The 13,920-nt window shown below is 33.8% G+C and overlaps 1 protein-coding gene across 1 annotated transcript in view; it reads left to right on the forward strand.

Annotated features, from left to right (window-relative positions):
- Nucleotides 1-13,712, forward strand: part of NTMC2T2.1 (Calcium-dependent lipid-binding (CaLB domain) family protein) — a 31,420-nt gene extending 17,708 nt beyond the window's left edge. The window contains exons 8-13 of the mRNA XM_089820275.1: nt 10,293-10,372; nt 10,525-10,675; nt 10,793-11,029; nt 12,823-13,116; nt 13,199-13,312; nt 13,402-13,712. Coding sequence (XP_089676401.1) covers nt 10,293-10,372; nt 10,525-10,675; nt 10,793-11,029; nt 12,823-13,116; nt 13,199-13,312; nt 13,402-13,548 — 1,023 coding nt within the window. The 3' untranslated portion in view covers nt 13,549-13,712. The remainder of the gene's footprint in view (nt 1-10,292; nt 10,373-10,524; nt 10,676-10,792; nt 11,030-12,822; nt 13,117-13,198; nt 13,313-13,401) is intronic.
- Nucleotides 13,713-13,920: the final 208 nt, after the last annotated feature.

Here is a 13,920-nt window from a genome sequence, read left to right on the forward strand (position 1 = left end):
TCCAGGAATGAAATCAATACAATGACTAATGTCTTGTACAGGTGGTAAAGATTTTGGCATACTTTTTGAAATCAAACCTTCATATTTACCCAAAAGTTCTTTCACTTCATTAGGAATTGCCTTCTTTGTTTCAACCTCCTTTCTGTCTTTTCCAATGAGTTCTTGTGGTTGTGGGTTAGGCATCAAAAGAAAACAAGGCTTAGGTTCATCCTTCATGTCTCGTAAGAATTCCTTTATTTTAACCATCATAATTTTGGCTTCCCTCTCCTTATTTTCTTCCACTTCCTCATGATCAGCAAATGGAATCAATCTAATCACCTTTCCATCCTTCTTGATGCTGTATATATTGAGTTTTCCATCATGTTGTGTTTGTAAATCATATTGCCAGGGCCTACCAAATAATAGGTGGCATGCATCCATATCAACTATATCACACAAAATTTTGTCCTTATACTTTCCAATCTAAAAATCAACCCATGCTTGCTCATTTACGGGAGTTTGTTGACCCTTCGTTAGCCATGAAACCTTATAAGGAAAAGGATGAGGTATTCTCCTAAGTTTTTACTTCTCAACCATCTCAAGGGAAACTAAATTCTTAGTAGATCCTGAATCAATAACGACTTTACATACCTTACCTCCAGATTTGCAAGCAGTCCTAAAGATAGTTTTCCTTTGTGGTGGTTCCATGGTAGTAGGCACTTTCAAAAGTGTTCTTCTCATCATTAAACTTTCTCCTCTTTCAAGTACACTATCTGAGTCAGCCATCTCCTTCTCTTGGTAGTCATCATCTTGTACCAAATGTGTTCTTCTTTCGCCTTGTGAACTTGGACTTGCTCTATCTGGACACCTAGATGCATAATGTCCCTCCTTATTACAATTGAAACAAACAATTGAACTTGCCCTTCTACCACCAAATCCACCTCTTGAATTTCCTCTTCTACCTCTAAAATTTCCTTCACTTTGACTGGTTTCTTGCTTTATCTCCTTATGATCTTCATGGTTTTGTCCTCTTCCTTGGAAATTTCCTCTTCCCCTTTGATTTCTTCCTCCTCCTCTGCTATTTTGTTCTTGCCTTCTTTTCAATTTGGCTTCCACCTTCAATGCTAGTTGATAACATTTCTATACTGTATCTAGACATAATAAACTAAGTTCTTCTTCAATGTTCAACCTCAATCCATTGAGATATCTAGCAACTTTTATACTTTCACATTCACTCTGCTTTGACTTCAGGCTTAACTTTTGAAATTCTTCAATATAGGCAATGACATCTACCTCCTTTTGTCTTAAACTTTGTCTCTTTCAATGAAGTTGGATTTCATAATCCTCAGGTAAGTATGTTTCTCTCACCTTGGCACACATCCTTTCCCATGAAGTTATCATGTTCTTACCTTCTTTGACCCTTTCTCCTTGAATGAAATTCCACCAAGTGAGGGCTGGTCCCTTCAACTTTGACTTGGCAATTTTTACCGTATCCTTCTTTGCTATATTTTCACATTCAAAATGGTTGTTCAGGGCTTCTATACAATCCACAACAACATCAGCATCCATCTTTCCTGAGAAGATGGGTAGGTCACCTTTGGCATCCTTCTTACCAACTCTCTCAAAGGCTTCTATAAAGTATCTTTGGTCTACAGGTAAGTTAACCACCTCCTGCTTTGGGGTATCCTCTTCTTCCCCTTCTTCCTCTTGCTCTGGGGAAACCTTTGCTTTCTTTTCCATCCGGCCCTTCATCTTCTCAAATTCATCTAATAACCACTAATTGATTTTCTCTTGTTCTTGCATCTTCTTTGCCAATTCAGCATTGGTGACCATGTTTGATGTTTCAGCTTCTGACTTCGATCCAGACATAAAATCTAATTGCCTCAAGAGCTTTCCCCAAGCTCTGATACCAAAAATGATGCAGAGATAAATGCAACGGAAGCAAACACAATAGGAACCAGCACCAGCAAGAGATAGATTATAAAATTCTTCTATTTAATTTATCAAATGAACAATACATACATTAGCTCTTCCTACAGTTTTCTTCTCTTCGTAACTTTGTATCCAGAAACTTCTCTCCAACTTGACCTAAACCTAAACCTAAAAACTCTATTTGTACTTTTTATGACAGTCTACGGAACATTCTAGATTATTACAATATAGAAAATTCTAGATTAATATAGAATAGGGAAGAATGACCCCACAATGATCTGTACAAATCCCAAGAAAATTATCTTATCCTAATGATGAAATCAAGATAAATTTCTCAAGTCGGCTCATGCATAAAACTTGATCTAAATACTTTATATAAAACTTTGACCTAAATACTTTATGTGGGTGCTCCTACACTAGCTACAAAGGAGGTTGAGGAGATATTGGATAATCATGTTGTTAAAAGTACAAGGAACAAAACTTATGAAGAATGCCTGGTCAAATGGAAAGGGAGGCAAGTAGAAGATTCATCATGGCTAGCAAGGGAGGAGGTGAACTATCTTGGTTTTCCTCTAAACACTTGAGACGTGACGAGACGTGACGAGGTCACTTCTCAAATTACCCTAGGTGTCTAATACAGGAGCATCCTGGGTGTAAGAGCAAATAAGGGTTGTCTCAATGTAGAGTTGTTGTCTATGGAGGCTTGCTACTTAGTAAGTTAGTCATACAAGCTTAGAATGTCCTAATTGGAGAGGTGGATACTCATCTTGGATATATCAGCCTACCAGTTGAGGCTCAGTGCCATATCATGTATATTTATGGATTTATTGCGGATTTTTGGTTTGTAATTTTGGTATATAAACTCCAAATTCACCATTGAAGACCTAAATGTGCCCAGATGAGGCCCGAGAACTTGATGGATGGGCACTTGTGCTAAATAGAGCCTATAGATCAGAAACTAAGGTTTTCGAAAAGTGGTTATAATAGCCAATCGGAACAATGTTTCGAGAGTTATGGCCTTCTGAAGTTGGGCCGGCAAAAACTTTCAAAATAAATGCCAAAAATGTATTTGGCGGACTTTATATGTATTGTTAGGGTTTGCCGGCCCTAGGTATTAATTGAAGTGTCTAGAACCTTCTCAGATGGCATTAAATTGCTTAATTAAGAAATACCCGAACATTGTTTGGGACAGCTTTGGGTGATAGTTCGCAGCTTTGTCTTGCAAATTACTGTAGTGAAGACACCCATGTGGGTTAGCATAGTGTAATTATGAATTATGTAATTTTGCATTTGCGGCTATAATAAGAAGCCCATTTTTTGTTTTCACAAATTGTTGTTATTTCTTTGTTTCTGTTATGTGCTTATGGTATTAAGGGGAGCAACCTTCATCAACGTCCCAGACACCCATGTGGGTTAGCATGGTGTAATTCTGAATTATGTAATTTTGCATTTGTGGCTATAATAAGAAGCCCATTTTTTATTCTCACAAATTGTTGTTATTTCTTTGTTTCTGTTATGTGCTTATGGTATTAAGGGGAGAACCCTTCATCAATGTCCCAATTCATGTCTCGTATTCTTTCTTTGTATGGATATACACATAACCGTGCTTTTTAGGTATGTTGTTCACATGATATTTGAGGAGATAGGCATTGTACATCCATTCTTACAAATTTTGTACAAAACTTAATGCAGTTTTTCTGTCACAGCTCTAATATGGCTATCAAACAGGCTCTTTGCTCTTGTTGTTCAATTCCTCTTTGCTCATTTAGGTCAAATTTATTCTGAAATCAGAAATTTGTTGAAATTTTTTGAAATCCTTTCCATGGACACATGGAAACTTGGGTACTTTTTAGTAAATCAATGGTCCAGAAATCGTCTAGGATATGATTGCTAACTCGACAAATTGACTGCTTTGGATAGAATCAGCCTAAGGTTATGACTTAAATTCAGATTTCTGCACTCTAAAGGTAAGTCTTATAAGTTATAGTCTTACTTAGTTAATAACATAATAGGAATAAACACTTAAATTATCTAGAAAAGCATTAAAAATAAAAATAAGGCCATTAAATCCTGTAAAGAATCAAAATAAATTGTAATGTTTTAGAACTTCAAGAAATCCCATTGGCACCTTATCATCAAATTTCCCTTTTGAATTCTGTTAATAGGATTATAGAATCAATCATAAAAGTATGAGTAAGATATATCCCTCTAGTGGTCATTAATGGGAATGGCTTAGTCTTTGAAATCCTTTCCATGGACATATGGCAACAGTAACATACAATTTATGATAGGCTGGAATTTAGAGAACATATTTAGAAAAATAACTGATTTTCATAACAGAAAGACATAACAGTGGTTATATGTGTTACTTCCTTCAAAGAAAACTATTAACTGATTTCATTTCACAAGAGTAAGTAAACAGAATTGAAGTAACAACTATTTCAGATTCATATGAAGGGAACTAATATAACTTCAATAACTTACTTCTACAATTACACTTGATAGAAACCATACACACACACACACATGCATCTCAAGGGTAACATGAAATGAAACTAAGAACGAGCAAAAGATAAAGAATCATACATGAGTCAAAATAACATTCAATGTGTTGTGCAAGCCTCGACATCTGGTGAAGAGGAGCATTGGCTTAGGCTTAACCTCCCAACCCCAGATCCTAACATATCCTCACACAATCTCATACGAGAAAGGCCCTCCTTACCCCGGGGTTTGCCACCTAAGCATTCTGGTGTTGGAGTGACTGCTATAAGTAATAGACAAGGTAGTGGAATTCCTCCAACAATCTCCCCTCTGTTAGCTAGCACCCTAACCTCTAGTGATCAATCGGGGCAAGCATGCTTCTAACCTACCTTGGCCAAGGATTTAGACGGGCATTGTATAAGCCCGATCACTACTACTCGACTCAATAGCTGAATATACTTTGGACAACCATGAGCTGACTTGGTCTAAGCAGTTTTAATTGTTTATTTACTTTCGTTATTGACATTCAATTTGTTATTGTAGGGATACTTCTCCTCTTCACCCATTTATGCTTTTCCCTTCTAGTTTTGGGTGCATCTTGGGAGATTTCTGGGTAAAAATGCATACAACTTTTCATTCAAAATTTACTTCCTCCCATTTGATTCTTATCTCAATGGCATATGGGTGATACCATTGTATAAATCAGAAGTAGGCCTCATGAAATATAATGGAACCAACTCTATGTATAATGTACATATGCATTTTACAAGTGATTGTTAAACAATTACAATGGAGTCAATCTTATATGGTTATGCGGGTTTGTATAAATGATAGCACCCCATATGCATGAATAAAAAATTATAATAAGATGAAGTAGTTCAAATGTTTTCAGAATCAATACACTTTAAGCCTTTGGTTACGATCAGCATGCTTATCCATGATCGTGATGTACATTATCACCACAGTCATTCATTTTAATCACGGAAAATCATCTTGAAACAATGGGAAAAGACATAAATATATATAAAAAGAAGCTTGAGTAAATGATTGCATGACATGAGAATGATGGTTATGATCAGTTGTCGTGGTCTGACAACACAAGGTTCAACACTAAAAGGAGCTTCTTGTACCGCTAACAATGGCGTGATTGATCTTGAGGTTGTGGTATTGTGATATGTAACAGGTATGGTAATGAGTCTCTGAAAAAAGTTGTAGTAATGGGAAAGATTTCTTGCTCGCTAACTTAGAGCAATCGAGTGTGAAAGAAAATGAAAATCAAGAGAGCCTGCGGGGAGTGTAAAATAGACCTCTTGCATGCTCCATCAGTTACAAGAAAGGAGTGCTGTGCATGGCCATAATTGGTCACAAGAAACTCTTCAAATCTTATAAAATTTTAAAGGAATAATGCCGATATAACGGTGGCATTTGCTCAATGACATGGAGCCAATTAAAAGCTTAGAGATTACTCCTCAAGAGTTATATAACCAATATATTTTGGCATCATGCTATTTGGTAGTACCTATAGTTGTAAGTACACACAAACATATGCATGTGCAATTTTGAAAGCATAGACAATTCTTTTTATCAATATATTGATTGTGCACGCACGCATGTACATATATATACATGTAGGTGCAATTATAGACGTTAGCAAAAAAATAACATGGTGTCAATACATGGAGTCACATTCTGACGACCACTCAACAGTCTTGAGATAAAAGGAAGGTAACAAATTCTTTTAAGTTATTAAATGTTTAATGTTTCTCTTGCATTAAGAACTGACTGGATAGCTCATGATTGTCCAAGGCATACTCTGTGTTGCCTAGCCATTAAATCCTTCGCCAATATATTTAGATCCCATACCTGATGGTCTGACAATGGACCTTATTGGTGCTCCTTTCCTTAATTCCCATTTAGCAATACTTCCCCCATTTGGTTGCTCCTGCACACAAAAAGAGTATTTCTAGGATAATAACATATTTCTCAATTACAATCAAAAGTAATTCATAGTTATCGTAATAACTAACCACCAATACCAATGACACTATTTTTATAACTTCTTGAGAACAGAAATAATAACAAACGTTTTCAATTAATATCTAACTAACAACTAACAAGTCTTTTTCACATGAATCAAACAAACAACAAAATTGTCCATTTCCCATGATCATATCAGTCAACTGATTTTAACTAACTGCCAGTCACATGAAATGTATACGGCTACATGATTATTATAAGAGACAAAAACTTGGGATGTAACAGCAACTAGGGTACTTTTCAGCAAATCAATGGTCTAGAAATTGTCTGGGATATGACTGCTAACTCGACAAATTTTGACTGCTTTGAATAGAATCAGCCTAAGGGTATGACTAATATTCAGATTTCTGCAATCTAAAGGTAAGGCTTATAAGTAGTCTTACATTATTAATAACATAATAGGAATAAACGCTTAAATCATCTAGAAAATAATTAAAAATGAAAGTAAGTCCATTACAGCCTGTAAAGAACCAAAATAAATTGTACTGGTTCTAGAACTTTAAGAAATCCCATTGGCACCTTATCATCAAATTTCCCTTTTGAATTCTATTATTAGGATAATAGAATCAATTATAAAAGTATGAGTAAGATGTATCCCTCTGGATGGTCATTAATGGGAATGGCTTAGTCAATGTTCTAGTAATTTAGAAAAATCATTTATAGTAAAGGAAGAATTATGGAACCTTAAACAATTAAGGAATTGACTTGCCAATCTAATCTGTTAAAACGTTAGTTTCAAAATCCCAAGTCATAGACATGAAATTGCTAAACGTTAATATATCAACATTCCATGAAGTTTGTTTAGGGTGGTATGAGGGGGTGGTTGATGGTTTGAACTTTGGGGACCAAGGGCTTCAGTTTGGGGATGGTGGCAGGGATGGTAGGCATAGACATATTGACATAATACATTTCATCATAAAACGATGTATAACTAATAGGTATAACAGTTACATACGTGACTTTTGCACACCGAGTAAATTGCTAGATACTAGATATTAAAGTTAAACACATTGCAATGATTGCATTGAACATTGAACTTTTGAATTGAACATTAACAATGCATTTGTCAAATGTGGAATTACTATTATATTCAAAATTTTGTATGATGATTGCAACTTCAATGTTGAAAATGACCAGGTGGCCTGAATTGATGCCTCAACTCATCTTTACACTCCCTTTCACTAGAATTGCTAGAATCCACATTTGCACTAAGCAAATTACTGAATACTAAATATTAAAATAATAAAGCTAAATACATTGCAATGGTGCATTGAATATTAAAACTTTTGAAGTGAACATTAAAAATGAAATGCCAAGTTTGGAATTTATAGTATATTTAATTTGTATGATGATTACAAATGCAATGTTCAAAATGGCAGGAAAATTGATCCCTCTAATCATCCCCAAAGTCCTCATCGCTAGAATTGCTAGACTACATCTACCGAAGCTCGTCCAAACCAAAACCGACCAGCTTTGTCTATGTAGCATCATCACCAACTTATGCTAGCTGCTCTTACTTTGCTTCACATACAGATGGTAGAGTCTCCTTGTACAGAAGCATATTATGGTAAATGAGATGAAAGGCATTATATACTACCAGATTCTCTACCTTCAAAGAGGTAATTTTGTTCCTCTTAATGGAATGCATAAGTCTAGAAGTAGACTATTCCTCTTAGTAATAGAAGAACTAGGAACTTGGGATAGAAACAAATCGCTACAGAGGTAGTCAATGAAGTGTGTCTCTGCAGTCTTGCTATCCATTTATTACTCTTTAAAATATCCCCTTAAAGTGGCAAATTTTGCCTACTTAGTAGAATCATACATCTTTGGGTTGGGCTTTGTGAACCCTATCTTAATCTTGGTGTTTTGTATAGGTGTTATTTTAGGCCTTGGCACATACCACTTTGGGTGCAATGCATAGGCAACCATGTGTGAGGGAGTACAAATGATTGGTTGGATATGTTTGTTGTAGAATTGCAATGTGGGATCCTTTTGTCGTGCAATAACCTTCATTTGGTCAAGCGTATTACCAACACACCCATAAACTTCTTCTAGGTTAGCAGTATTGGCATCCTCAGATGGGAGTAATGATAGAAACAACATATTTTCTGCATTACCCCCAAAAACATTTTTCTTAACCACATCCTTCGGCCTCTTCTTTGCTTTGTTTTAGACTTACGCCATTGATTCCAATTTGCTATCATTGCCTTCGGTTGCAGCGCCTATTGCAACTCAAGCATACATCAAAGAATAAAATTATCTAGTCTCTACAGTTTTTAAGAATTTTATCTTCAAGGTGGGCTTATAGAGTGCATGTGAAGTGTGGTGGTTGTAGTTAAACATCCACACATCTCTACCATGAGTAAGAATTGTTGATTTGATCCGTCCAATTTTCCTCAAGCCCTTTAGTACCTTATTCATTGTCCCACACAACAAGGACCATCCAATTTTCCTCAAGCCCTTTTAGTACCTTATTCATGGTCCCACAGAAGAACGAGCCTGTGAAATATTTTAGACTGCCCCAGTTAATTCCCTTGTAGCTTTGCACACATGAGCTGCATCTGTCACTACTTGCACCACATTTTGTGGCCCTGCCTCTTCCATAGCATCTTTAAGGATTTGAAAATGAAAATCAACATCCATATGCTGCTGTAAACAATCAACAAAAGGCCTTCCATACATGTAACCATGACATTGATGAGTGGATGATGCATAATGCCCGTCCATGCCTATGTTGTATCCACTTGTGACCAAGGAATTGAATGTTTTCTCCATTCATATGTTAATCTTGTAATGGTTCTTATCCAAAATTGTTTTCCTCAATTCAGTCTTCTCTGTTGTCCATAATCGTTCTGCACTTATTATCCTTGCCAGGTCCAAATAATGAGGAGACTAAGCCACATGGACTGCAATGCCATTAGGAAAGAGGAATCTGCCATTGACACTAAATGTGATCAATGTAAACTTGTGTATGTGTGCAAAGTAGCTTCTATTTATCTCAGTTATTGTGTCTTGGATGTTAATTTACTAAATGATGCATGAAAAATGTTTCAAATCCTTTAAAATCGTTCTTGTATTGTTCAATTTGTCAAGTTGTTGCAGAGTCTGGATGCTGAGTTTGAGTCTGAGTCAAAAATCAGCTTTCTCAGTCTGAGTGTAACTATGATACATATAAATATATACATACATATATATGCCAAGTCAGAAGGTTTGAATTCGAATTCGAGTTTGTCAATCATAAAATTCAAATGAAATTTGGCAAGGGTAAAAATTCCGAAAACAAATCGACATTAAATTCAAGTTATATATATTTATGTATTTTAAAATAATAGTAATATATCTTCAAAATTGGCAAAATAGTTTAATGTTGCAAAATAATTTAACTAGAGAACTCAATTTAATTTCAAAATAAAATAATATTATATTAAATATCATAAAATTCAGATGATGTTTGGAAAGGGTAAAAATTTGCTGAAATTCGAATTTCATGGATGAAATTTTGATGTATCTTGTGTCTTAGTATATATGTATGTATGTATATGAGTTTTATATGTTTTTATACTATGAACCCAGACTCTCCTAAAAAATTAGTTGAATCAGCAAACCAGATCCTTGAACCCAAATCTGAATCCGAACCCAAACTGACACCTTAGACTTTTTAAATAAGTGATATTGGTAACTGCTTTCAAAAAATAAGCCTTTTTCTTTGAAGGAAATTGAATGTTAGATGCTTCTATTTCATGTTTGGACAACAGCAAAGCAAAATTAGGGTGTTTCTTTTGGTTTATTGAAAGAGGCATTACTGTTGCTCTCAAAATGTAACCCGGAACTGCTTAGAACTCATGGTCAACTAAATGTTGTAGGAAACAATAAAAGATGCGGTTGAAGATTCATTGCTGTGGCCAGTGCGTAAGGTGATACCCATTTTGGCTGGGGACTACAGGTGATTAGTGTTCCATTATGTTTGTTATTCAAGTGTTAAAAGCAAAAGAAAAAATTAAACATATTTGGCCTATGTAGTGAGGGTACCTTCCCCATGACCACATGTTTATTTATGTTGACTGCATTATTCTAAAATTGATTCGTTATCTACAGTGATCTAGAGTTGCGCACTGTTGGAATTCTACAAGTAAAACTGGTGCAAGCAAAGGAATTGCTTAACAAAGACTTAATAGGAAAATCTGATCCTTTTGCAGTACTATACATCAGGCCATTAAGAGCACGAATGAAGAAAAGCAAGACCATAGTAAGACTCAAGTATGCTTATAACACTTTTTTTTAATAGACATTTTTAACAGTAAATATAGGATGTTGTGTCCATCTGGATTTGATCAATCAACTAATTGATCTCTTTATATTGAAGAACAACGATTTAAATCCTATCTGGAATGAACATTTTGAGTTCGAGGTTGAAGATGTTGCCACACAGCATTTAACTGTAAAGATTTATGATGAGGAAGGGGTCCTCCAGGAAGCAGAAATAATAGGGTGTGCTGAAGTGCGGTTGAAGGAGCTAGAACCAGGAAAATTGAATGATGTATGGTTGCCTCTTGTCAAAGATCTAGAAAATAAAAGAAGGGACACTAAGAAACGTGGCGAGGTAACATTATTGTACCTGATTTATTTTTTATGAATCAGTATTGTGAAGCCATGTTAGTTTCTGTTTTGAAAATGAGGTGTTTAATTGTGATCCAACCTTTGGTATGGTAAGGGCTACCCATGATAAATAAGGCCCTGTTTGGCTTCAAGAATTGTTGAATGCAACATTCCTCTATGTTAGAATAAGCTCTCTTTTGGTATTCATGCATTCTTAAAATAAGTTCTGGAATATCATTTGGACCTGTTTGGTTGACTTGGAAAAGGACTTGAAATATGCATATTCTATGTTTGGTTGCAAGAATTGAAATAGGAATTGGAATAAGTTTTATTTAAAATTTTAATAATTAAATTAATATTTTTAGTTTGGTAATATTTTAAATAAACAAGATTTCTTATTTATAAAAATTTATTCTTTATTAATTTTTAAAAAAAGTCAAATTATTTTAATTAGCCTTTATTTTGTTTATTAAATTGATTTTATAAGTGAAAGATATACCACAGCCTTTGAAATTCATCAAAATTCAAAGGACATATTGTATTGTATATTATAAATTTAATTATAAATTAAACAAATTATTGTAATCAGTGTAAGATGAAAACTAAATTCATTTTATTTTTAAATATATTAAAGAAAATAAAAAATACAAATAAGTCGAGATCATTAATATGATATTTAAATGATCTTTCAACATAGTTTTAATTATAAGACTAAACACAAAATTTATTTGTAAAGATAATTTTATAAAAGTTTAGAAAAGATATCCTCTCTTCTGGTATTCATGCATTCTTAAAATAAATTCTGGAATATCGTTTGGACCTGTTTGGTTGACTTGGAAAAGGAGTTGAAATATGCATACTCTATTTTTGGTTGCAAGAATTGAAATGGGAATTGGAATAAGTTTTATTTTAAAATTTTAATAATTAAATTAATATTTTTAGTTTGGTAATATTTTAAATAAACAAGATTTCTTATTTATAAAAACTTATTTTTTATTAATTTTTAAAAAAAGTCAAATTATTTTAATTAGCCTTTATTTTGTTTTTTAAATTGATTTTATAAGTGAAAGATATACCGCAACCTTTGAAATTCATCAAAATTCAAAGGACATATTGTATTGTATATTATAAATTTAATTCTAAATTAAACAAATTATTTTAATCAGTGTAAGATCAAAACTAAATTCATTTTATTTTTAAATATATTAAAGAAAATAAAAAATACAAATAAGTCAAGATCATTAATATGATATTTAAATGATCTTTCAACATAGTTTTAATTATAAGACTAAACACAAGATCTATTTGTAAAGATAATTTTATAAAAGTTTAGAAAAGATATCAATTCTGATATTAGTGTTTTTTGTCTTTAAAAAATAAATACATATTAAATGTTAAACAATGTTGACTTAGTTTATATCTTATGATGAATGGCGAAAATAGTCCAAAAATGCATTTGAGTGGCAAAATACAATCAAACGACTTCTGACTTGACAACTCAACCAATTGAGTTTATTAAAAACTGGAATAAGAATAAGCTATTTTTATTCTATTTTTTTTAAGGAATTCCGCTGTGCTCATTTTGGAGTCAAATTACGATAGGCGAATTCTAATTCCAATTTTGTATGTTGCAAACAAATGTCAAATTGACGAATGCGGGTATTTAAATTTTCTTATTCTAGTCCAATTCCTGCAACCAAACGGGGCCTAAGTTTTCCTAATCTCCATGAAATATTTTGTTGGAATTAACCTTTTTATTGAACATAAGAAACCAACAAATGTTTTGAGTTTTGACAGGTGCACCTAGAACTGATTTACAATCCATTTGGTATGGAGAATGGTTCTACTGGATCATTTGCAATGGGAAGTGAGCAGTTTGGAATGACCTCGCTAGAGAAAGTTTTTACTAATGGCATGAATGGGCAAAGGCCTTTTTCAAATACTTTCAGCAAGAGGAAAGACATAAATCGTGGTGTACTCTCTGTGACAGTGAAACGAGCTGAAGACTTAACTGCAACAGACCTAATGGGCAAAGCTGATCCATATGTGGTCCTTCACATGAAGAAAACAGATGCAAAAAAGAAGACACGAGTAAGTTTCATTTGATGTTAGCTCTTGTTGCATTAAAAGTACTTTACACATTTTCTGTTATTACAAGAAATAATTTTTGCAGGTTGTTTCCAAAAATTTGAATCCTGAATGGAATCAAACGTTTGACTTTGTTGTGGAGGATGCCTTACATGATATGTTGATTGTGGAAGTTTGGGATCATGACACGTTCAGCAAGGTGATTTCATATATCATGCTTTTGTTGTTATATTATTCTTTTTAACATAGATTTATAATTTAGCAAAATTCTTTTATTTACTTATTCAGGATTTCATGGGAAAAGTTGCACTGACGCTAACAAAAGTTCTCCATGAAGGCGAATATGATAGTGATTTTCTTCTGGATGGAGTCAAGTCTGGGAGGATCTTTTTACATCTTAAGTGGACACCACAACCAATTTCTGTTGGTGTATGAAAATTTGGTCTTTGTAACAGTTAATGAATATGTAAAATATTATTCTAGATATAGGGATAGAGAGTAGTAGCTTCAAATATATTGAGTTCCAGATCTTATTTGCATTTAAATTATTGATTTGTTCTTGAATGCTGTAAGAATAAAGAGTGTCTGCAAATTTAATATGTCTGGATGTGTTTTTTGTTGACATGGTAGCCAAGCACGGTTAGTTGACACTGGGTTGGGGTATATATTTTTTTTCATTTTTCTTTGTTGTCCATACTTCTCCTTGCCATATAGACTAGCGTTGGGAAATTAAATGTATTGACTGGTTAGTTGCTAAGCATTGTTATTCTGGTTTAAAGAGTGCTCAGTGGTTTTATTCTGTTATCC

Source organism: Cupressus sempervirens, chromosome 3, assembly GCF_028749045.1.
Source record: "Cupressus sempervirens isolate cs-2001-9-10 chromosome 3, ASM2874904v1, whole genome shotgun sequence".
Lineage (NCBI taxonomy): Eukaryota > Viridiplantae > Streptophyta > Pinopsida > Cupressales > Cupressaceae > Cupressus > Cupressus sempervirens.